This window comes from Gallinula chloropus (assembly GCF_964237585.1).
Source record: "Gallinula chloropus genome assembly, contig: HAP1_SCAFFOLD_280, whole genome shotgun sequence".
Lineage (NCBI taxonomy): Eukaryota > Metazoa > Chordata > Aves > Gruiformes > Rallidae > Gallinula > Gallinula chloropus.
The window spans coordinates 69,961-94,835 of record NW_028168244.1 but is presented as its reverse complement, the minus strand read 5'-3'; the positions used below and the strand labels follow the sequence as shown (position 1 = coordinate 94,835).

At 55.1% G+C, this 24,875-nt stretch overlaps 1 protein-coding gene across 1 annotated transcript in view; it reads right to left on the bottom strand.

Moving 5' to 3' along the window:
• LOC311204673 (hydrocephalus-inducing protein homolog) overlaps window positions 1–24,875 on the bottom strand; it is a gene marked incomplete at both ends in the record, with an annotated part of 64,825 nt that overhangs the window by 25,241 nt on the left and 14,709 nt on the right. Inside the window, 19 exons of the mRNA XM_084281066.1 lie at window positions 175–308; window positions 993–1,123; window positions 1,597–1,774; window positions 3,044–3,181; window positions 3,870–4,079; window positions 4,433–4,585; window positions 7,129–7,325; window positions 7,782–8,130; window positions 8,856–8,993; window positions 9,493–9,636; window positions 10,385–10,637; window positions 12,670–12,908; window positions 14,063–14,215; window positions 16,164–16,220; window positions 18,311–18,446; window positions 19,340–19,440; window positions 20,248–20,483; window positions 21,869–21,936; window positions 24,602–24,825. Coding sequence (XP_084137192.1) covers window positions 175–308; window positions 993–1,123; window positions 1,597–1,774; window positions 3,044–3,181; window positions 3,870–4,079; window positions 4,433–4,585; window positions 7,129–7,325; window positions 7,782–8,130; window positions 8,856–8,993; window positions 9,493–9,636; window positions 10,385–10,637; window positions 12,670–12,908; window positions 14,063–14,215; window positions 16,164–16,220; window positions 18,311–18,446; window positions 19,340–19,440; window positions 20,248–20,483; window positions 21,869–21,936; window positions 24,602–24,825 — 3,239 coding nt within the window. The remainder of the gene's footprint in view (window positions 1–174; window positions 309–992; window positions 1,124–1,596; window positions 1,775–3,043; window positions 3,182–3,869; window positions 4,080–4,432; window positions 4,586–7,128; window positions 7,326–7,781; window positions 8,131–8,855; window positions 8,994–9,492; window positions 9,637–10,384; window positions 10,638–12,669; window positions 12,909–14,062; window positions 14,216–16,163; window positions 16,221–18,310; window positions 18,447–19,339; window positions 19,441–20,247; window positions 20,484–21,868; window positions 21,937–24,601; window positions 24,826–24,875) is intronic.

Here is a 24,875-nt window from a genome sequence, read left to right as displayed (position 1 = left end):
CTCTGCTGTGAAAAGCCACTGGAAAAAAGTCCTCAGGCTGCTCACTGGTAGCACGTCCAAACTGTCAGGATCAACCCCCTTCTCAAGTCCCCAGCTATTCCCAGAAACAAGGAGCTCCCAGGAGCAGGGGCGCACCACTGTGCGCTACCATCAGAGCACAGGGGCCCTACTAACTTGAGAAGCCTCCGACGAGCATGCTGGTCAAAGGCAGCGTCCTCCGGGGAACAGCAGGAGAGAGCTTTCTGCTGCTCCAGGGCGTGCTGCTCTATCAGAATGTTCTCCATCTCCATCTGCAGACGAACGTCCAGCTGAGGAAAACAAAGACAGTGGCTGGTTAGCAAAGGGAAGTTAATCCCACCCTGCTCTTGGTAAGAAGCAGGAACAAGTCCTTCACTCTGAGGGTGGTGAGACCCTGGCACAGGTTGCCCACAGAAGTGGTGGAGGCTCCATCCCTGAAGACATGCAAGGATGAAGCTCTGAGCAACCTGATCTACTTAAAGGTGTCCCTACTCGCTGCAGGGGGTAGATGGCCTTTGGATGTCCCTGCCAACCCAACAGAGTCTATGACGAGGTCCTTCTGCCCAGCTGCTCAGTCTGCCAGGACCATATCTGAAGGGAGATGAACTCCAGCACCTTTGCCTGCTCAGCCACCTTTATACAAGCTGATCTGACCAAACAAGTCAAGGATCTTCCAGAGCTCCAAGTATCTGCCTGTCCCCAGCTGCTGCCAGCGCAGCTCAGACAAAAGCTCTCTCCATGAGGGAACAAGGTCAGCGCTGAGAGCTCTTGGAGACACATCTCAGTCACTTGAGCCCAGTCTTCAGGACCTCCCCCTCGGGCACTCAGGAAGCTCAGGCACCCACGGGAAGGACCACTACCAGAGGAGCCCCATGTTTGTGGCCAGCCCAGGGGAGCCAGCTGAAGCGTGCAAGGGGGACAAGTGACACAGGGAGAGGGTGGCCCCTGCCAAACAGGGCAGCAGCCAGTCTCACCACAATGCCAGAGTCGTCCATGGGTGGCTCTGTGGCCGTGGTCTCCCCGACAACCACCGCGTCGTCTCTCTGGATGTCTCGTCCTAGCCTTGCTTTTGCCTCTTTGAGGATCTGCTCGTAGTTTTTGTTTCCTGAAGGAAGAAAACAGTCACAAATAGAAGCGTGGGCACAGCGGCGTCCCCGTTAAAGCTGGGAAGCTCCACACCCCCAGTGTTGGCCCTTCCCACAAACACATTCCTCCAGCAACGCATGGAAAGAGGATGCTGCTTTTCTTCTATCTTCTCTCCCACCCATCTTCCTCCACACATGGGAGCATCTCATCCCCCCCACCCCTGCCCAAATCCCTGCCAGCCCACGTTACAGCTTTCCCCAACACTGCTTTCTAGCTGTCCTCTTTATCCAGGCCACCAACAGATGACACTGGCCAGGATGGCTCTCTGGAGCAAAGCCCATGTGCTTCTTGAAAGCAACCAGAAGAACAACAGCCCTGAAACCTCCAGACTTGGTGGAGGTGGGCGTGAGCTGCCCTATGAGCATGATGACACAGGGGGGCAGAAAAAGACCCCCAGGGGACCTCCCCGAGGAGCAGTCAGACAGTGCTCACCTTTGATTCTCCTAGGAAGGTCCAAATAAATCCTGGGAAAAGTCCCCTCTCCTTTCAAGGTGATCTCTTCTGGCTCCAGGTGACCCACTTGGATCTGGACGGTCCTGCAGAAGACTCCAGGCACTCCCGGCAGGTGATAGACAGTGAGCACTTGCTCTCTGCCAGGTCCAATGTAACCCTGGAGGTGTGGAAGAAGAGGAGGGGAATTCAACCAGAGGGCTTGGCAGAGGGGTGGCTCAGACCACTGTTAAGCTGAGATGAGAAGGCACGTTGCAGGTTCTCACACAACACATCGCCTTCCAGCTTCCCTGCATCCAAAAGCTCAAGTCTCCTACACCGGGCTGTGGTTTGTCCTCCTGCCAACACTGCCCACCCTCTGCCAGACCCAAGCAGCAAAGAAAAGCCCTTCTGCCAGCTGCTGTGGAGGAGGAGCGGCGTGCCCAAACTCTCAGCAGGGCCAGCAGCTCCTGTCACGGCACTGCAGTGGCTCCCAGGCTGCTGTCCAAGAGCCTGACCTCTTACTCACGAGCCCAACCAACAGCTCCTGCCTGGGGGGTTACACCGAGGGTGCATGGCACTATCTGGACTCACAGTGACCTGCAAACTTACACCCCTGGAAAAGCAGAGGCAGAGGCTCGGACAAGGTCCAGGGATGAAGGGGTTCCCCACAAATCCCCTCCTCACTGGGCTCCTAGAGAAGGGCTGTCTGAGCCTGGAGTTGGGCTCATGCCAACCAGGTTGAGAGCCAATACAAACAGGTGGCAACACTGCTCAGGGGACAGGGCACAGCCACACCTCTTCTCAGCTCACTGGGCTGGACCTTCAGCTCCTTGCTCCCCCCCACGCCGCAGGGAGAAGCTGCTGAGCAGGACACATCCTGCCTCTTGGTCCCCGGAGCCCCGGACTCCAGCTCCCAACATGGCCTCTGCAAAAGCAAGTCCTGCCAAGCTGCTGGCACAGCAGCAACTGCCCAGGGCCAAGCAGAGCCGTGTCCTCTGGAGCAGTGTCACCCCTCGCAGGAGACCAGCACGAGGACATGTGAGAGCCATTTGGCCTCCTCTTCCCATTCCCAGGAGGGACATGGATAGGAATGCTGCTTCAGCTGAGGGATCCAGGCAGAACTGGGACAGGGGATGCTATGAGCTGGAGGAGCGAGGGGCCGGCGCGAGTTCCGACACAGGAGCTGCGTGCCCAAGAGAGGGACTATTTATGTCCTTAGTGCTGACAGGAGGCAGGCAGGGACCTGGAGGAAGTCCCGTCCCACCACCCAACCCTGAGGGGAAGGAGACGCTCAGGAGACCTTGCACCATCCCGCTCCAGTGCCGGTACCAGCACAACTTCACCCAGTACAATTAGGACTCTGCTTGCCCAACGTTTTGTTCCTCCCCTATAACCCCCTCCTGGGCAGCCTGATGTGGAGCCAGCGTCAACCCCTCGTGCTACTCACAGTGCTGGGCAGGACCAGGGGCACGCCAGGCTGAGGACTGTCCGCGGTGGCCGTGCTGGGGCTCAGCACCACGTAGGTGAATCCCATCTTCCCGCTGTTCCGCAGGGTGACCTCTGATTTGGTGACTTCGGTAAACAGCTGGAGAGAAGACAGAGGGGCGGGAAACTGAGGACACACATCTGGATGTTGGCAATCTGCTCCTGCTGACACTGGGATGAGAGCCGATGGACACAATGCAGGAGAGAGGCAGAGGAAGAGGAGGGACGGGCACCTGACTCTCCCAGGCCAACCTGAGGAACCCACGCAGATATTTATGGCAGCGCGCAGAGGTGCAGGAACCACCTCAAAAAGGTCCGTAATAAACTGGGGGATGCCCCACTGCTGGAAACATCTGGTCAGGGTGAATGAGACTCTGAGCAACCTGACCTAGTCGAAGATGGCCCTGCTCAGTGAAGGTGGACAAGATGACCTCTAAGGTCCCTTCCAGCCCATGGTAACATTGTTCCTGGTTCCTTTTGTTGCTCCATGGAGAGCACTGAAAGAGACCGTCTCCTTGGACCCCAGGATCTGGGAGCGGATCTGCAGATGGATGTCTCAGGGCACATCTCCCTGGAGATCACCGCCTGCCCTGGGAGCCAGAGTTCATTGAAGAGGAGCGATTCCCAGCTTCAGGAAGGGCAATGGAGATGACCATTAAAACCAGCTTGGACACAGGACCTGGCACCCCAAAGCTGCACCTCCAAACCAGTGAGAGTCCTGGACCTCAGTGGGCAGCCACCTGCCAGGGATGGTCTCAAGGATTCCTGCCAAGAGAAACGCCTGGTACCTGCAGCCCGCAGTCCATCTCCGTGCTGTCCAGGAGGTAGTGGATGAGCGAGGCCTCCCCACGCAGGGCAACCTCGTAGGTCGGGCCTCCCTCCACGCGGCACAGCGCCGTGACATGGGCAATGATGTTTGCATGGCCAAAGAAGGTGACCCTGACCCGCTCGCTCTCGCCCGGCTGCAGCACGCCGTACAGCGGCAGGATGTGGAAAACCTGGAGGAAGGGGAAGAGACACTGAGACATCAGGTGTGGAAATGGGTGCAGGAGAGGAGAGAGCCACTGCTTGGAGCAAAGGACAGACATGGCTGGAGGGCCTCTTCCTCAAACCCAGTCTCATCCTGCAGCCACCCCGCTTGCCAGTGGAAGGACCATGGGAAAAATCTTCTCCCATACTCAGTAATGAATGCGTTAATTAATACTCCACGTTAGAGTAATTTGGGAGGTCTCTTGGCAGCCAGAAGCTCTCTCTGCTGCAGAACGGGCCTCTCACTGCCTCCAGAGGAACACCAACACACGTCCTTAGGGCCACCAGTGTGACCACGGAAGCGAGACAGGTTCCCACTCACCTCGTCCACCTCCATGGTGGGGAGCTCCAGACTGACAAATGACATCAGCTGCCTGATGGCCACAGAGCTCTGAGTCTCCACAGTGCTGTTTGCCTCCGCAGCACCCTCTGGCTCCGCAGCACCCTCTGCCTCCGCAGCACCCTCTGGTAGAGGCTGGAAAACAAGTGCCATGGGCTGCAGTAAGCAGCAGGTGGGGCTGAGCCAGACCACTCCGCTCGTGGCTCTACCACCTCATGAAACCAGGAAGCAGCTGAGATGGGACCTGGGTGCAAGCCAAGTACAGGTATGTCCCTGCCAATGCTTGAGCATGGGTCCAAGCCCACCCACAGATGAGACACAGGCTCCAACTGTACATCCTACACGCCAGCTTGCAGGAGGAAGCGGGGTACACCAGGTGCTCGGGGCCGGCAGAGACCCCCAAGGGTTCCATTGTGCAGCCTGGGCCTGTTCGCTGCTGCCCGAGGAACATGCCAGAAGCCTGATGCCTGGGACAGGGCAGGTTCTCTGTGACAAACCAGGAGTCCAGCTGCAAGCAAAACTCCACCAACAGGAAAATAAGGACTTGGGAAGCGCTCGGCGCAACTCTCCTGTTCTGGGTGGTGCTTAGTTTCATCTCCTGCACTCATCAGCTGAGGAGCTCAGCTGGCACACTCTTCTCCACAGGCACCTTCCTGAAGAAGGCAGCCAAGATGGTTTCCTGTCTTCCAGCAGTGAGGAGCTGGTGTTTAACCTCAGAGGTGCCACTGTCCAAAAGGAACCTTGGCCCTGGGCTTCTGACCCCCTGTTTATAGATGAGGGCTTTGTGGTTGCTCTGGAAGTTCAAGAGGTGAAGACATGCTTTGTGCTACGGCCTTGGCCTCAGCAGAATCTACTAAAAAGATTTATGGGGCATCTCCCCAGGAGATAAGGTACTGGGGAGGGCAGAGTCTTCTCATCTTTCGATGCTTTTTGTGGTCTCTACGTTTCCAAACCCAGCAAAGCTTCACCAAGCACGTGTTCCCAAAGATGCTGACAGCACTTTCCTAGGCCTGTGGTGTCCCACAGAGGTTACATGTGCGTGCGTGCTGAGGGTGGTGAGGCCTTGGCACAGGGTGCCCAAGGGGCTGTGGAAGCCCCATCCCTGGCAGGGTTCAAGGCCAGGTTGGAAGGGGCTTTGGGCAGCCTGGGCTACCAAGGGTGTCCCAGCCCATGACAGGGGGTGGGATTTGATCTTTACAGACCCTTCCAACCCAAAGCCTTCTGGGATTCCAACTTCTCCCTCCCCACAGGCCCGCGTCCAGCTGCTGGCCCTGCTGCCAAGCCCGCTCTCCGGGCAGCAGAAGGAAGGCTGGCATGAGCACGGGCCTTCTGCAGTAAGCTGGGGGAGGCAATGCTGGTGAGAGGTGTAGAAAAACACCTACCTCTGTTTCCAGGGTGTCATTTGCATCTGGTGGCTGTGGGACAGAATCCCCCACCGCTGACAGGGCTTCAAATAGTTCCTCCACACTCCCATCCCCGAGGATGCTCTCTGAAGGCACTGGGCACTCCAGCTGAGCTCCCTCCTCCTTTGGTGGTTTGGCTTTTGTGAAATATTTTGGTGTTGGAGGAGTTAACCTGGAAAACAACAAAGCTTTGATCGTGGAGCTGCAGTGGGAAGGAAGGAAGGCAGCAGGAGCAGCTCCTCGGCAGGATGCAGCCCTGCGGTGGGAGCTCAGCAGCTCCATAAGCAGGACAGAGCAGGTCAGTGCTTGGGGACGATGCCGGTATAGCGGCGGTGCCGGCAGCCGGGTGCAAGGAGCAGCAGAAGGGGACAGGGATGAACACCTCACCGGGGTGGGGAGCATGGCAGCAGAGGGAGACACACACGAACCCTGCAGCAAGCACAGACCGCGGCGCAAAGGGACAGAGCCAGGCAGCCATGGGCTGTACAGACCCAGCAGCACCCTCCCAAAAGCACCTGCCACCCCAGACCGTGCCTTCCCCACCTGCAGAGCCACGGCGAGAAGTTCTGTGGCTCAGCCAGACACTGATGCAGAACATCTCCCCAAGAGTGACCCACAGCCGCGGGTCGGCATGAGCAAGCAGCGATGCTGGCAGCTTTCTCTACGTGTAACAAGGCAGGATGGAGCCAGAGCTGGAATGGAGCTGGGGCTGGGATGGGTTGGAGCCTCTAGCCTGCTGTGCCTCAACTGGACAGAGCCCAGCACCGCACGGGGCACCCAGGTACCTCAGCTGCCTTCGGGCAGCCTGACTTCTTCTGGGTGAGAAGGGAGGTGCCTGTGCCAATGGGGCACACGCACCGGGAGCACCTGGAAACTCTCCAGTCACACACCGGTCTGGCCACCATTCTGTCCATCTCACTGTCAACAGCCCTGACGGTTGATTCCCTCCATGTCAGACCCAGTTAGTTTCATCTGATAATTTACAACACCAACAGTGCTTAACGTGGACCAGAAAAATAGATCTGACATGCTGCCCTTCTGCCGGGCTCTTAATGAGCAATGTGAGGCGTTAATAGCTTGGAGACCGTCTTCATTTCCAGCTCTGCCACAAGGATCACATGGTGTCTCCTGAGGGACCCTGAGAGAGCACATTACCGCTTAATTAACATGCGGAGCAGAAAAGGGAGCTGTCCTAATGGCCGCAGCGCTAAAGAACCAGCAAAGGGGCAATGCCAAACCCTTTGGAGCAGAGGATCCTGCCAGAAGGACACTCACGACCCTCAAGGCAGCAGAGCTGGGTGACTCGGCATCTGCTGGAAGAACCAGCACCTGCGGGCTTGCGTCCAGCAGAGCCAATTGTTCTAGGACTCGGAAGAGCTGCCCCTCAATGGGTAACTTCGCTCCGTTTCCCGGGGCAGTATGGAAAAACCATTGGCTGCTGGAATTCAAAGTGCCCAGAGTCAACTTCTGACCTATGCAAGAGAGGCCACAGCGGGAAGAACCGCTCGAAAACGCCTTTAGAGATGCGCTACAGCACAACTGAGAGATTGCTCTTGGGCTTGGAAAGCACAGGCCAGCACTGGGTGGCCCTGGTGCCCAGGGACGTTGGGACAAGTCCTCCTACTGACACCTACTGCTGCACCCAAAGCCGCAGCAGAACCCGCCGGAACACACAACACACAACGAGCGCCGGAACACACACAACAGCCGCTGTGTGAATGCCATGGCCAGCAGAACACATGAGAACTCAGTTCAAGGTGGCGTTTGCCTCGAGCCATGGAAATCCCCACCTCAAGCTGTGCAGAAGCCCCACTCCCTGGCACCTTCCCTGCCTGAAGTTGGGAGGTGCTTTTTCCACAAGGGAAAGTGAAAGGGATTTGTCAGATGCTACACAAACCATCTCAGGCTTTGCACAGGACAAACGGGACAGCGGACGAAGAGCTTCAAGGAGAGGTGCACGTACCTCAGGTGGCTTGTGGAGTCGTCCACCAGGAACAGCCACTGGTACTGGACGGGCAGCGGGCTGCAGTTGGTCATCCGGATGTGGCGCTCGTGTTCAGTGTCATTCAAGACGCAGCCAAAGTCCAAGGTTGTGGTCTGGATACGGAGATTCGGGAAGAAGACTTCTCCCCGAACAGTGACTTGCTCTTCATGAGGGTGTTCAAGAAACTGTATCTTCAGAGTTCTCTCTGCTTCCCAGCTATTCCAACCCTCTTCATAAGCAGGGTTAAACCCAATGGATAGATTAAGTTCCTTCCCAATCCCCAGCTTCACGGGCTGCAAGAAGATGAAGAGTATTAACCACCGGTATGATGAAGTCCCAAGGTCTGGTGGCACAAAACACCTCAGTGTTCAAAGTGCAACCCCAACGTGGGCTTCTTGCTTCAGCCTTTGTTTTCTTTACAACATGCCCCCGACCATGCAGCACAACTTTCTTCTCTGAGACTCTCAGGCTCACCCCCTTGTGCTCTGCACCCATAATGCAAGAGGGAAATAAATCCTGGCGTGCCCTGACTCTAGAGGAACCCCTTTGTCTTCACACTCAACATGAGCCCTAGGGCACTGTGCCCTCAGCCTGGAGAGGGCTGATCACCTGCATGGCAGCGGTAGCCGTGCTTCCAACACGTCTCTAGCAGAGCCCATGTTTGACACCTCCCACCACCAGCAGCGCAGATGACAAGCGCCTTGGCCTTCCCAAGGGCAGAGCTGCCCTCAAAGAGACCAAGCAGCTCTTCAGGTCACCCAAGGAGGGCTTCCAAGAGACACTTTCACCACACGGTTGGCCCACACCTAGTTGCCTGCTCCTAGTTGTCTTAGAGCCAGGAGGTATTTCCCCAATTGAGCTGGTCTTTTCTCTCCTTTTCAAACCTGATGCTGTTCAGGCCAACTGACTGCCAATTCAATGGAATAACCACCTCTCCCAGAGGGCTTCCCAACGGAAACGCACCCCCACCCCCCTCCCTCTTCAAACCCCACTAGCGGGAAGGTCTGGGGCTGCTCACCTGGTCTGGCAGGGGCTGCTGGGACGCACTGCAGACCCAGAAGGGTTGCTCTACCGTCAGGACGATGCTGAGCGGCAGGGAGGAGGTGTTTTTTAAAGAGAGAGGCTTGTATTGAAGGCTCAGGACATCACTGGGTTGCTAAAGACAAGGGGAAAAAACAGGGAGGGGGGTGAGTCACCGCCCTCCGGTGAAGTTAAGCAGTCCCACCTCTAAAAACATGGTCGCTTTGCTCACAGGGTGCCTCATGGGGGGGTTTGGGGGGGTGAGGAGGGTGTTTGGCATCGCTCGGCCACAGCACCCTGCTCTCCCGCCCCAGTCCCTACACAGGAGGATGGCTGTGTGAGGCCCATGCTGTTCTTGTGGGTCCCACACACCTGGCCATGGGCTCAGCAGCTCTATTTTGCCTCCAGCTCAAGAAAGGCAAAATAGAGCTGGAGAGATGGTCCCCAACCCCACAGGGGAGAAATAATGATCTCAGTGTTGATGGCAATAGCTTGGTCCTGCTCAAACCAATGGCAAAGCCCTGAGGACTTGGAGAAGATGTTTAACTTCCTTCCCTGAAGGCCATCACACCCCTCCGTGGGCTTTCAGTCCTCAGCCATGCTACTAAACACCAGGACCCAACCCAGAGACCTACCTTCTCCACCCGGAAAGACATTGCTCTGGGCGACACTTGCAGGGTGGGAGCAATGAACTCGCACGTGACATCCACTTGCATTATCTGTGTCTTCCCAAACTGGTTCCCCACGATGGCATGACACACCAGCCGCTCCTTCACTACCTGTGGGCAAGAGTCACACGTCACCCACCAAGTGCCAGCAGGGAGCCCAGAAAACACCATGGAATTTGCAAGCCGTGGACACAGAAGGAATTTGATAGCCTGGATAAACCCATGCCATGGGATCTTGGCCATCAACCCTCCACAACTATTACACTGGGGTGAGCTGTTATGGGAATACTGATACAAGTGGAACTGTCAATTCTAATGACCCCTGGGAGCAGCTTCCCCCATGGAGAACATCACTCCCACCATTCCGGCTGCTCGTTTTTCTCCTCCAGGACTGGGCTCTAAGCAAGCCCTCTGCCCATGTTTGTCTGCAGAGGGAAAATAACGCTGCTCCCAGACGCTCCCCTCCCTTCCCAGGACATTGGTTTTACTCCCTGCTTCCCCCAGAGAAATTACCTCGCGGTTTCTCAATCCACTCCCTGCCTCTGCTCCTAGGCTAAGCCTAACTTATTTTCTCTGCCCTTCCTTCCCTGTAACCCACCGTTTGCCCCTATTCCTTCAGCCCCTATTTTGGTATGGGCAAGTTGGCTTGATGGTAGCTATAGAAACACCCCAAAAAAACCCCTTGGGAACTGATGGTGGCCAGCAAGGAGCGCAACTGGTGCTGACATGGTCACTCGGGGCGTTGAGATATTTTCTCGAAAGCACTTGTTCATCTTCTCAGGGAGAAGTCAAGGGGCTGCAGGAGAAGCCCCAGTGGAGGTGATGCGATGGGGAGCTCAGCACCCGTGGGGGACTTCACCTGAGGAGTGCTGGAGGAGCCTTCCAGAGTCATCTCCATCGTCTGGCCTGGCATCAGCTCCATTGTCAGGGGTTGAAGCTTAAACACGGGACTGGCAGGCCTGGTGTTCTTGGAGGAACCTTTGCCCTTGGTTTGGATGGCAGGGAGACGACCACAACGGGGAAATGGGGGGAAACCTTCCGTTCTCCAATAGAGCCGATGGATGCGTCGTCCTGCGTTCGTTATCTTGAAGTGGTAACAACAGGGATCCAGGCTAGAAGAGAAGCAGAGATGGAAAATGGCTCAGGAACTGCCTCTTCCCAGCACCCACCTGGCTTCAGTGCCCCGCTGGCCTTATCTGACCACCCACCCAGCAACAAATCCACCTCCAAAACCACTGACCCAGCTCAAAGTTACACCAAGAGCCAGACCCTGGTTGCCCCGAAGTTTATCAGCATCCAGCAGCCGGTCTGTTGGCGCAGAGCAAGGAAAAGCTTCACCAAGGACATCAGCATCTCAGTTATTCCCCCTCATCTCTCCCATCCCTTCAGGAGCACCCGACTCCTCATCCCCAACGTATCATCCTTGGGCTGAACACTGAAGCTGGTTTTGTATTGTGGGAAGCCAGATGTGCTGAGAGAACGTGGGATCAAGTGATGCTTCCCCGACACGAGCACAGCAGCAAGACCAGATGGAGCGGCTGAAGGACCAGAGCAACAACAAGAGATGAAGAACTCCAGCTCGATAGAAAGCCAGATTAATATTCCATGGAGATTGAGTCCTTCACATCAAGGAATGCTGACTGCAGGCCAGGCTGCAGGAATTATTTTACCCCCTATAAATCTGAGCATGGCCAGGAAACAAGAAGCTCCTGCAACAGTTGGTGTCTGTCCAAGGGATGGAGGATGAGCTTGCAAACCACGTCTGCTGCATGCAGCAAAAGGCAAGCGCAGCAGCGACAGCAGAGAACAAACCAGCCCTGGCCACAGGCTGCTCAACAACAACGGGCCCGAGCTGGGCAGGAAACGGTTTCTGCTGCCGACAGCAGCGGGGGAAAGCTTGGAGCAGAACCTGCAGCTCTGGGAAAGCCCAACTCATCTGCCATGCTCCCTGGTCCCACCTCAGCTCACCCGGTTGCAGCCCAACCGCTCCACAACCCGCAGGCCAGGAGGCGAAGGGGGGCAGAGGACACGAAACTCGGTAGCCTTGTCCTCTGCCTTGTGTAGCTGAGTTGTGGCCGCATGGAGCACAGGACATGCTGGACAAGTGTCCCTACTGACGTGGATGGCTTGTGGGTGCATATTTGCACCCCTAAAATCTATTCTAAATGCTTAAGGTAGGATTAACCTGCTGGCTCTAACCAAAGGTTAGGGTATGGGAGAACTGGGGACCCTCTTTGGCCAGGGAAAGGAACAGGCACCTGGAGAAGGTGATTCCTTCTCCCAGGAATGCTCCAAGAGGTCTCAAACACTTTGAAAAACCTTATTTCCCTCCCCTGTTTGCAAGAACCTGCCAGGTTCAGACACACACGGTAGGATCAAACCAATCCCCTTCTCTGAGCTAAGCTCTTGCCATTAACCCTCTCCCTTTATGCCACCCAACCTCAGGAGACTTCTCCTCTGCTCCCTTTCAGGGCCGGTCCTGCAGCCACCATGGCTGCTCCGTGCTGTGGCAGCTGGCAGAAGAGACAGCAAGGAAAACAGGCAGGAGAAGGGAGGAAAGAGTATCCACATCTGATAGAGAGCAGCCTGGCAGGGGACAGGAGAGAGACAGCAAGCTCAGAGATGATACAGGGGAAAGACAAATTCTGCTGCTCCTCCCGGACTCCCTGGGGCAGAAGGGAAACCAAACAGCGCTGGTAATTTAGTCAAGGAGTTGCTAACAAGCTACTGCCAAGGTTCTCTGCTGCTGCCAGACGATACTCCACAGCCAGTGAAGAAGACAGCAATGCTACTGCAAAAAGTACTGCGCACTGTGTTTCTACTTGTAACGTCACATTTCCCAGCTGGAGGCTTCTGGAACCTGCTGTTTTCTTCCAAATCTTTACTCCATCAAGCCAGAAAATACATGGATTCTAACCCAGGGCAAGTCGGGAATGATTTCCCAACTGGTGTCTGGCTCAGTGGCTTTCTGAGGGAATCTAACAACTTGAAAAACGCCCAGAAAACATTTCTAAAGGAGTTCCTGGGGCTTCAGTGGCACCGAGACAGGACTTGGAGTGCTGGAGGAGAACCAGCCCCAAGGATTTCAGCAGAACTCCTCCTTGCTGGGCCCACGGCAGAGCCCGGAGCAGAGAGATAACTTACCTGAAGTGGGGGCCCAAGTTGAGCTCTGGAGCAAGCGGTTTGTCCGTGATGATGGTGGTGCCAATGCCAAAAGCCTGGATGAGGACGCTGTAGCTGTGGCTGTTCTCTATGGACACGGTCACCTTGTCCTTGAATTGTTCGATGTCATCCAAGTTTGCAATGACAGCCACAGCCATGTCGGTCTCGGGGGGGATCACTCCTTTACTGGGCTCAATCCTGCAGCGCGAGCGTTTGCCAGCCTGTAAGACACGGCAGACGCTAAGTGAGCACGGACACCACGGACCCTGCTCTCTTCTGGGGTGCAGGAGAAAGGACTAAAGACATGAGGGTAAATCCATAAAGGCTTCGTTTCCCTAAATCCAAGCGTCTGGAAACAGCAACTACACTGGTGCTTGTATTGCACCCTCCTGTAACAGATCCACTTCCTTAACCCTGCTTTGCCCAGCCCAAGGGATACTCATCCTCGGGAAAAGCTTTATTCCTCCCCAGCCTCCCCCTGGGAGAGCACACCAAGGCAAGCTGCATCTCTCCTGGCTTCCCCACCGACGGGTTTGCACAAAGGCTCGAGGCCAGGACTGCTCAAACCCCACTGCAGCAGCTATGTAGCCGGGGGATCTGGCCTAGAGCCTGAAGGATAAACTCTGCCAAACAGGTTGAGTAAAATCCTGGTGCCCAAAGTCTTCTTTCCCCAAGAGTTGGGCAGTGCTTCCCAACAGCCCCCCCAGGACTGAAGCACTCCATTCCCACTGATCATCAGCCGCAGTGAGGTGTCCTGGCGCTCTCTGCTTTGGGAAATCCAGCTCTGAATGTTTACAGAGAGGCAGTGAAGAAACAAGCAGGAAGAAACCTGCCAGCTGTGCCCCGTGGGCATGGCCCCAGCTTCCTCTCTCTTCCTCTCTCTTCCTCTCGTTTTTCCCACATTGCCCTTTACAGATGGGGCGATCAGGGTGCTAGACCCTCCAGTCCTCCTAAAACCACATTCACAGGGAGCAAGCTGGCAGCAGAGCAATGGTCTCCATCACCAGGAGGAGCTTGAAACAAACACAGAGAGAGTAGGGAGATGGTCAGGAAACCCGTGCTCCTTTCAGGAGAAAAAGGCTATGGGCTTCTCTTCATCTCAGAGCTCCAAATACACAGCTCAGAGCAAAACACCTCCCACAATGTAAAGCCAGAACTTGTGAAAAGGACCTAGGATCAATTTCTGCTCAACCATCCAGGAAAACTCCCTGCCTTAGTGAGCGGTCCCCCAGTGCTGGGCTCCTCTTGCTGCGCTGCGGTGGAATACCTTGCTGCTCTCTCAGATAGCAAAATGGAAACATCACGTACAAAAATCAAGTCCCAGGCTGCTATGGAGCCATCATTTCTGTTGGGAAATATCCCCACAGATACTTACCACCTCTGCCCGGAAGGATGCAGGGATAAGACTCTGGTTGGAAAGGTAGAGAGTGCGGGAAGCGTCTGCCAGAACGTGGATATTGCCAAAATCAATCTTGCTGGGATACACGTGGACAACTGGTCCCTCTCCAATGGCCTTCAAGCTGATGGTCTGCTCCAGGTAGGGAAGATTATAAAAAACAAAGACAAGGGAAAGTTTAAAGAAGAGATGGCTCTCAGGGCACTCCTAGACTGGGGGATGATTATGGCTGTTGGACGTTTGCAGTCTTGTAACACCGATGCAGGAGGCCTGGAGCAAGTGTGGGATCTACAGTGATCCCATCAGGAAGCCACAGGCCCCTGTTACTGGGGGATAAGGAAAATCAGCTCCCCACACTTGATTTTCCCCCTTGCTCAGCTCTCCTTCCTCCACCCCATGCCTGCTCCTGCTCCTTTTCTTGCTCCTGCTCCTTTTCCCACTGGATCTTGCCCCAAACTGTCCTCTAGGACTTCCAGACAGCTGTACTTGGCTGGTAACTTCTTCCGCATCCCCCACAAAGCTGCCCCCTGAAAACCCGCGCGAGCCCCCAGCAAAGCAGGCTCTTGGCAGCAGAGATCACGGCCATTGGCTTCCTCTCGGTGCTGCCTCTGTGCACTCCCAGTACTACAGGAACAAGAGATTCATTATTCATTCTGTCCCTCAAGCAGGATTGTTTTTCTCTCCAGAGTCTGAGACCCTCCAAGTTTTCTTCTTGTAGAGACCATGGTAGGAGGAGGAACACGGTTTCCTGTGCTGAGACACCTTCTCACAGCGCTAAAAACCAGGGAACTTCATCTCCTCTGCTTGGACTTCACCAGTTCCGAATCATAGAACAGTCTGGATTGGAAGGGACCTCAAGGACCAGAGAGCTCCAACACCCTGCCACAGGCAGGGCCAACAACCTCCACGCCTGGAGCTACATAAGGTTGCCCAGGGCCCCATCCAACCTGGCCTTGAACACCCCCAAGGATGGGGCACCCACCCCTTCTCTGGACAGCCTGTTCCAGCCCCTCACCACTCTCTCATTAAAAAACTTCCCCCTAATATCTAATTTAAACCTTCTCTCCTTCAGCTTCACTCCATCCCCCTTGTCCTGACAGTATCTGCCCTTTGGAACAGCTGATTCCCTCCTGTTCCTCTGCTCCCTTCAGGGACAGGAAGGCTGCAATGAAGTCCCCTCAAAGCCTTCTCTTCTCCAGGCTGAACAAGCCCGGCTCCTAAGAACACCTCAACCCTTCAACAGAACCTGAAGGCACAGAACTCCCAGCACTGACAATCGCTGTGCGATTCACCGGAGGGCACGGAGTGGGATTTAACCACAGGAGAAACCAGACTCCCTGATGGAAAACCTTTAACGATGGCCCACTCGAGGAAAAGACACTGACAGCTGTCAGAATCACTAGTCCAGTTCAGGCAGAAGGAGCAGCGTCTGTAAACGCTCGTCTCTTAACAGGGCACTGTGCAAGAGCCAAAAAAACCCCAACAAACCACGTACCAAGGCTGGTACCTCAAAAATGGGAAGCTGAAGCTGTGTGATGATAGATGTTTCATCGCTCTAGGAGGAGGGAGGTAGGGAAAGCTGAGGTCTTGCTGATGCTTGCCCAGAGCTGCCAGGAAGAAGGAGCTGGAGGGAAGAGCTGTGTCTCACCAGCTGCCTTGGCTTCCCCGTGGCAGTGGGGTGGAAGCAGCAAAGGCAGGGCAGAGCCCTCTGGAGGTGGACACAGTAACATCTGGAAGATGCTCAGGCTAGCTGCTTTTAACGAGGGAACGTGCACTAACACAATGAATCCTCACCAAGGAGAAGGCTTATTAAAAAGCCCAACAAAACTCTTCATCTGCTGTCTTCATAAAGGGGGAAAGAAAAACCCTGTTCAACAGCGTGACAGACAATGTGACAGCCATGAAAGGCGAGGAGCTTTGCTCTGGGTAATACTGCTGCACGTACACCCCCCAGCACCACTCTGCCTTTGCTTCTGGGTACCATAACGTCACGGTAGATCCTTTAGGAAAGAAGAGCATCTGTCCCTGGCAGACGGCCGCGGTCCGAGTGACCACCAGTAACCCCAGGTCTGGGTTTTACCAGCTCCTTCCCACAGAGGATGACAGAATACGCCACACCAAAGCTGGCACGCAGCCGCTGCAAGCCCAACACCAAGCGACAGACACCCAGAGGGACTCAACGCAATGCAAGGTGCGGCCGCAGACTCGGTATCCGCGCTGACGGGGTGACTTCAGAGCCAGCTCGCGCTCTGCTCCATCGTGACGCGCTGCAGCCATTCCCCCGGGGTCAGGCTGGCGTCACAGGATCCCTACGGGGAGGATTTGCCACCAGTGTAGCATGTGCAAGTTGATGCTCTGCTAGCCCAGAAACCTTCAGATGAATCCACCACTGTGCTTAGGCTATAGGAAACAGGGAGAATGCCGCCCCACGGCTAGAAACTCCCACCCCTGCGCTCAGTACACCCAGGGAAGCCTCTACCGGCGCTCGCGGCAAGGGAGCGCAAATGCTGCATGTTAAAGACCGACTGCACGGGCTTGTGGAGCCACTCAACCCCCTGCCAGGGAGAGCTGGGCTCCTCCAGCTGAAGCACAAGGAAAATGAAGATGACGTTCACTTCCAAAGGCAAATACTTTAGGCAAGGTGAAGCTTTGAACCCAGAAGCCGTTAGCTCAAGGGGAAAAGCGTTGCAAGGAACCTGCAGTTAAACAGCAGGCTGGTTCTCGAGGGCAGAAATCCCCCTTCTCCAGGGAAACGCCCCGTCTACGCCCAAGCAACTGGTTTGTCCCGCTTCAGGCTTGCCTGTCTCTCCTATCAGCACAGCCACAAAGGCCAGGCTTGAGATGTTCCCTGGCATCCAGGGATTGAGCAGCATTGTTTCCATCTGTTTTAATGACAGTTTCAATCCCCAGCCTGCTTTCAAAAGGCCAGCCTCCCTTTCGGGTACAGAAAGCTTAAGGTTCCTGTGGCATCCTACTTCATGCTCAGAGAGATGGCAAGACATCCTGAAACAGCCGCTTCCAAAGTTAATATCATTCTAAACTAAAATTTAATTAACTACATTTGTTCTAGATTTCAGCTAGATGAAGCCAGGACACTACACAAGGCATTCTCCTGCCTACATCTTGCTGTCACTGCTGCTGCTGTGGATGCCTGAACGCTAACAGCATCTTTCAGGAGGCTCCAGAAACATCATCAGGAATGCTTCACCATTTCCAAGCCTGTGCTGGAAAAAGGAAGAGTCCCTGCCTTGCAGATGCCAGGGGTGTGGAGATGCACAGGGCTTTACGCAGAGATATGACGGATACTTCTCGACGTGATGGGCCAAGCTCTCAGCGTGGTTTCTCACACAGGGTGTCCCAGTGCCCTCCTGAACAAAAGTTCCTGCTCTGAAGCAGCAGCTCCTGCTCACCTAATCACGCAGCAGAGTCTGAGCTCCAGGGACCATGCTGGGTTGCAGACTGCGCTCGTTATCCCATCTCTCCTATCTGTAATTATGTGCCACATCGGACTCTCAGACTGTCACCTGCCAAGAAGTCCCACCAGCCTTCCTCTCCTCTAGACCTTGGATGTTGCTTGTACCATGAACCCCTTTCTTTGTCCACCCTGGCTGCGTACTGCAGCCCCGGGAAGGATCCCTGGAATTAGGAACCTCGAGGACTCACCAGTGGGGAGTTCTTGTTCCCAAGCACAGCGAGCACAGCAGAAGCAGACTGATGTCCCAACTTCTGGGCTTCCAGCACCAACGGGATACTGACAGAGCTGTAAGGCATGATGATCCCAGAGGGCATGGGGCTGGAGTACAGCACAGCATCACCCTGCTTGTGCTTCTGTAAGAGACAGAATCAAACCCAACTTCAGAGCGACCTCCGACGAAACCTGCACTCCTTAACATCTACCATCAGAACCCAGCTGGGAGACCGGGATGGGCTTCGCATCCCAAGGGGGTCCAAAAGCTGCTGCACCCACACACACACACTCCCATGCCAGCAGCCTCCTCACAGCAGCTTTTCACCACCCACCATAAAATCAACCTAAAGGCTAGAATACAAACCTCTTCCCAAAGTCTATATTCGGGAGGAGGGGGTTCTTCTACACCCAAAGGTTTGCTGAAAACAAGAACCCATCTGAATATAAACCAGCAAGGTCTTACCCCACCCCTTTGTTATTATTTTCCATCCCCTTAATAAACCCTTGGATAATTGTTGAGGGCAGATGCGATGTCAAACCTCAGGAAGGAGCCTGTAGCAGCCTGGAACGTGGCTCTTGTTCACCAGGGTCAGTGGCTGCTTGTATGGGAAGTTTAGGAAGCACCGGCCAAATGTCACAGTGGGGTCCAGCACTTCCAGCCGAGGAGCGATGCATCTAGGCAAAGAGATGTCCCAGAGGGAATTAGAGATACTGAGAGAACGTAGAATTTGTTTCCTCCTTGAATAGGGCACAGTGGAGCGGAACACATTTGTCACTGTCAGACAGACATGTATTACCCCAACAGCAATAAATCGCCTTCAGCTTCCTGTATTCCCTTTGATTCACAGAATCACACAGAATCACAGAATCTTAGGGGTTGGAAGGGACCTCAAGAGATCATCGGGTCCAAGCCCCCTGCCAAAGCAGGCTCCCTATCTCACATATCGTCCACCTCTTGGGAAGGAGGAGCAAACTCACGGTCTCTGCACTGCAGCACCTTGCCAGCACGGCCAAGTGCTCTGGCAGAGTGCCGTGCCCTGTCCAAGAGCTGTCTGAGGGGAACCCTGGCCCCAGGAGGTCTGCAAAGGCCCTCCTGATGGTCCCACAGCAAGCCCTGAGCTCTGGAGGAACCTTCCCACCAAGGATTGGTGCAGTATGGCCCAGTATCTCAGCAGAAACTACTCCCTCCTCTCCAGAAAAGGGGCCTGAAGAGCCTCAACTGCTTGCCCCGGCGACGGAAGGTCCGAGCCAGCCCCTGCCTTACGCAGTGGGTGGTTGTTAAAAAGAAAATCACAGCCCAGGCACTGACCGGACGCCGGAAAAGCACCAGTGAGCTGCATCCTACTGGTATGACACCGACACCCACAGCACAGCGGGATCCAGCCTGGCTGCAGCAGGAATGACTTCCGGCTTAAGTGTGAGAACATTCCTGCTCAAAAGGACCAGAGGGAAGCAGCAAAACCTGAGCTCTCCTCAGCATCAAGGACTCTGTTTCTCCTTCGGAAGATCTTGCTGTTATTTTTCCGGCACCAGGAGAGAGGACACGCCGCGAAGGAAAGCGCCGATACCTGGCTGTGAGGAGCAGCCCCAGCACTTCCTTGCCGACACCGTCCACATCCACCACCAGCGCCAGCCTGTACTTCTTCACGGTGTTGGAGCACAGGGTGACCTGGTGACAGAGAAGACCGTCAAAGACCTTCACCAAACCCAAAAACTATCGTTCCGTGTGTGGCGTCCCCTGATTCTCCTTCCATGGTAAGGAGAAGGATTTTCCCCTAATCCTTGTGCTGGTCCATGTGGAGAGCAGAGTCTGAGAGCACTAAAGGTCTCCTGACAGCATCTGCTTGGTTCAACACCCCGTGTGGTTAACAGGGTGTGTGTAAGATGAATTAAAGCCTAATCAGACAACTGCTCTGCTCACCACTGTATTAAAATTAATCTCGGTTCTAATCTCAGCTACAACAGCATAAATCCCGGGGCAATGCGCTGCCTCAAACCCAGCGAGTTCAGCTTTACAGCCAGGGCCAAACGCAAAGAGCCCCAGAAGTTGGGTGCAGGTCACGCCTGGCAGAGCTGCTTCAGCCCCCCCTAGGGATGGCTGCAGTGAATGCAGCTCCTTTGTTCACCGGGAGAGGGGAAACAAGTCCGGGAAGAAAAGCAAACTGCTTTACACAAGGGCATCTCTCTAACGGCCACCCGCTGTCCTCATCCTTCCTCTGCCCACAGTTAAGCCAAAGCCACAGCTCCACGCAGCGCTCAAGCACACACGTGGCTTCCGCGCCTGACCGTAGGGCACAGGATGCTCAGCGGATGGTTCTGGAAACAAACCGATGCCCCTTCACAAACACCCCAGACCAACCCAGACAACAGAAGTGCATCTATCTCCCTCCCATCACTAAAGCCCCCCCGGACCCTCCCCACCAGTGAAGCTTCAGCTCCATCTGCTGAAGCACGGCCGGACGGATTCTCCCCACACCTTGATATTCCTGGATCCCAGGGCGCGGATGGTCCCGCTGCAAGGCTCGATGGTAAATTCGGCCGGCCTGATGGAACCTTCAACTCCCCATCTCCAGGGCTCAGGATCGTCGTTCAACAGCCAAGCAGCACTGGTAACGCTGGGCCTTCCTGAGCCGTCCCCGGGGATGCGAAGGTGGAAAGTCATGGGCACCAAGGAGGTGTTTTTGAGGCGACACGACAAGGTGTGAGGGAAGCCTGGGGAAGAGACACACAGAGGGATTTATGCCCCCGTTATCCCACCATTCCTGGGGTGAACAGCCCCTCACGGTAAAACTGCGCCTGGAGTTTGGCTCTCTTCAATCTGAACTGCAGCTAATTGAGAAGCCCAGCAAGGAATTAATGGCATGGACGCTCTGTGCCAGGGTGGTGATGGAGATCCCTCCTTGGCAGCTCTGATGCCCAAAGCCATCAGTTTTTCTCTCTCAGCTGCCCCGACACCGGCACCAGTTACATCTCTCATAGGAGCGAGCAGCCAGACAGAGCATTTACTCTGAGAATCGGATCCATAAAACTCCCCATGAACACCCCCCGTGGTTTGCAATACGGAAGAGCAGGTTGGCACCAAGGAGAAGCTGCAGTAAAAGCAGGGATGGATGAAATGGGGAGCTACAGCCCGATGCAAAGCCCTCTGATGCAGTTTTGTTAGCTGGATCCTTACGGCATCTCCTGTTTCAGGGCGACCAGATGGAGCACATGAAGGTTTGCAGCCCACTTGGCAGGAGCTGAGCCTGACACTGGCTGAGAAATCAGCAGAAGCCGTGTCTCACCTTCCCTAACGAACGGGGACATCTGATTACTGCTCAGAAAGCTCTGACACCAGCTTTCCCTGCCCTACCAGTGGCATAACCCTACTCAGTGGGGATGTTCTGCAGAGGCAGGAGACCAGCCAAGGAGAAGACATCTGGTTTGGCTGGCCCATCACGATAATGGCCCTTCCATCAATCCACAATTGATTTCCCATTAAAAACTTCAGCTCATCTCAGTAAAAAGCCTTTTGTGAGGCAGAGATGGAGAAGCAGAACCTGCATTTCAGTGGAGCTCTGGATGCTCAGCCACCAGCGCTGCTGGCACAGCAGAACTGGGCTTTCGGGGTGGGGGGACACAGGGAAGGAGCTCTGCGCAGAGCTATGGCTTGGGCTTATTATGGGGTAGGCAATAACAAGGTGCCCTCCCAGCACTAATTAACATTTCACACTAAGGGTCAGGGGACTGAATGGCTCCTGTCCTCCCAACATTTATCCAGAGCAGCTCCAGGCTGGTTCACAGCTCCATCACCCTTCTCCCCCTCCAACGTCTCCCTTTTCCCCCCACCCCAGCGTCGCTCTTCTCCCCCTCCCAGGCATCACCCTTCTTTCCCCCGCCAGCATCACCCTTTTTTCCCCATCTCCCATTCCCAGGGCCTTTCAGGGACTGATACCCTCATGGCCATGCTGCTGCCAAGGGTATCAGTCCTGCTTTGAACACCCTGAAGGCTGCTGCTGCAGAGGAACACACATTCTGGGTGCTCTGAGGTTCCAAGCGCCCCGTTTCGGTAACGCATGGACCTCTCGGCCCGCGGTCCAAGCCCAGGGCGCACTCACCGAAGGAGACGTCACCGAAGCAGAGGGAAGGCACATCGAAGTGGAACGTTGGTCCAATGACGCAGCCACTGTGAGGACAGACAGACAAGGCACTGGCTGAGTTAGAGAACTGCAGAGCTTTCAGCTCTCCCTGCTGCTCGGGCGGGTAAGAGCCGGTGTCAGAACCACGGTGGGTTTCAAACCAGCCCCTCACACCCTTGCCCTCGTCCATGGGGACAGGAGGTGGCCAGCAGCTATCAGATGGGGCTTAGGGCACAGTGTCAGGCAGGATAGGGCAAAGCTATGCCCCCAAGTTGGCTCAATGAGGGGCCCCAAACAAGCGATGGCTCCGTGACTCAGTTTCCCCATCTGTAACGCATGGGTAGAGATGCCCACACAAAAGTGGACTCAATGGAGTAACCCCCCTCAGGTTCCCTTCTTCTCAGCTGGAGCCAGCGTTTCCATTGAGTGTATGAGCGTCTTCTCAGGAGATCTGGATCCACACAATTATCAGAATCCTGGGGAGCGCACAGACACCCACTGACCACAACAAGATCAGCAACAATTCTACACAGGAATGTATCAGCTTCTCACTGCTGACACAGCCAAGAACAACACATCTTAAACCAAACACGGGGCCCTGAACCTACCACACCTCCTCTCCTGTCCCTAAAATCAGCTCCAAACTCTGAAACTCGCCATCACTGCCTGAAATCGGCCCTTGGAGCCACACACCATTCATGAATTCACCTCATGGCTGATGCCACCCGAGCCCAGCTCCGCCTCTTAGTTAAATCGGGGAGCACAGCGAATGGTGCCTTCCAGCTTTAGTCCCGTCCCGCACACGAACAGAGCCCAGCATCCCGCAGGAGGGACCCGCCTTCATCCGTGGTGTCCCACTTCCAACATCCCTTTCTAAGCACCAAAGAAACAAGCACTCAAGGCCCTGGGTTTGGATCCCATTTAAAGAACAGTCACCTACGATTTGGGCACCTGGCAGGAGTTTCCTCAACTCTCAGAGTTCCATCAACAGGAGATCCCTGCTGCTGCTGAAGTTCCTCCACAAGGACTTCAGAGGGTCAGACTCAACCTCACAAACCCTAAGAGCTTACTTGGGATGGAGGGAAGGGCACAGACCTGCTATCCATCACAGCACTTGCCAGGTAATGAGTGGGGATCACACTGGGAAAGTGCCAAGGACGAGCCTTGACAGGAGGCTCCCATTCCTCCTGAGCGCGCTGGTATCCAGGCTCGAGTCAAACCCAAGCAGCTGCCCAGAAGGTCCAGGCAAGGAGCCAACCCAGAGCTCTGTGCCCCACAGCCGGTAACAGTGCAGCTTGCAAGGACTGGGGGGAAACGCGGATGTTTTGGGAACGATCACATCTTATGGCAGCATTAGTGGACTTGGGGGTTCTTGCTGAGTGGGAAGGATAACAAAGAACTGCTCAAACACTCATCCTCGTTCCCTTCTTCATAGCCCAGTGTCCCACCAGTTAGCTCACATCCAACTGGGAGTTGTTCTCCGCATGGGACTAAATCCAGCGCTCAAAGCCTCCCGAGGAGTGGGGCGCTCAGCTCAAGCGGATGGGTGGGTGTCTTGAAGCTCCAGTTGGTCACACCGACTCCCCGCTCTCTCTTCAAGCAATAAACTTCTTGTTCTGTTTTTACCTGTTTCTCTTGCCTCACCGGCAAAACCCACTGCAGATTCCTTTCATTTCGTGGCTACCTTGATCTAGCAGGAGGCTGCTGGCCGAGAAGGCACAGCCAGCCCCACAGCTTGCCTGCCTACGCCACACTATCCCACCAGCCCATGGTTATGACCCACTGGGACAAGTTTATCCACTACTGAGAGCCTGAGAAAGGAGCTTTGACTCTCTTAGCAGCCTTTTCTCTTTCCCCCCTCAGCTCGGTGCAGATTCTCTTCTGCACCAGCACTGGCCCACGGGATGATGCCTGAGTTCTTGCTGCAGAGAGCTCCCAGGCTCCTGCATCGGCGCTTTTCCAGCTGCAGGAAGGAGGCAGCACAGCACTCGCTGCACAGGAGCTGGGAGGACACCCTGTCCCAACACAGGAGTGCGAGGGATGACACTGAGCCTGCTGCTACCCAGGTTGGGTGGATTCTTAACACAGGATTATAAAACACAAAATCACCCAGGCTGGCCTGTTGCTCAAGGGTCTCCAAAGTGCTTTTGGCCTTGCTGTGCCTTCACGTGGGACATCACAGACCCATCCCAGACCCATCTACAGCCCATCACACGCCTGCCGCAACCCAAGGGGGAAGGAGCTACCAGCTCCTGGTACCCACCCTGGGCAGCAGGCATCTCCACACCTTTCCTGTACAAGCTCCAGTTAAACTTTTCCCAACATGGGTAGTCACTTAGAGCCCCAGGATCATCACACTGGGGTGTTAAAGGGTCACGATAGGAACCTGTTGCTGCCAAACTCCGTGCCAAGAGTGTCCTGGAAAGCTCCACCAAGAAGGCCAAGGTGCTTCCCACAGGCACCCAAGTCTTTCAGAGTTAAACAGGGTATATTGAGGGTGTAGGAAGGAAGGAAGGTCATCACTCCTGGGTTGCAAGGTTCAAACTGGAGCCAAGGTTAAAGGGTCTCAGCTCTTAAACCAGCATCCCCACGCCAAGACCTCCCACAACACCTTTTTCTCTCTGCTTCGCCAGAAAATGAGGCACGTGGGAGATGACTACCCAGAGAGAACTCCAGATGTGCCCACCAAGCTCCTGTAACCTCCCCACTCACCTGATAGTCAAGGTCACGGGATCTGGGGATCCATTCACATTGAACTTGAATTCTTCTGTGAACTGCCCCAGGATGGTGGAACTGAAGGAGATCTGGATGACCTGGAGATTGTCTGGCAAAATCTCCCCCTCGCTGGGGAGAAAGGTGAAGCAGGAGCCCAGAGCTGTAGCTGGAGGAACCAAGCTGAAGACAGCTCGGATGAGTCCTTTGTTAAACAGCACCACCTGCAGCAGCAGAAGGCAAAATGGAAATGCAGGACATTTCCTTTAGAGAG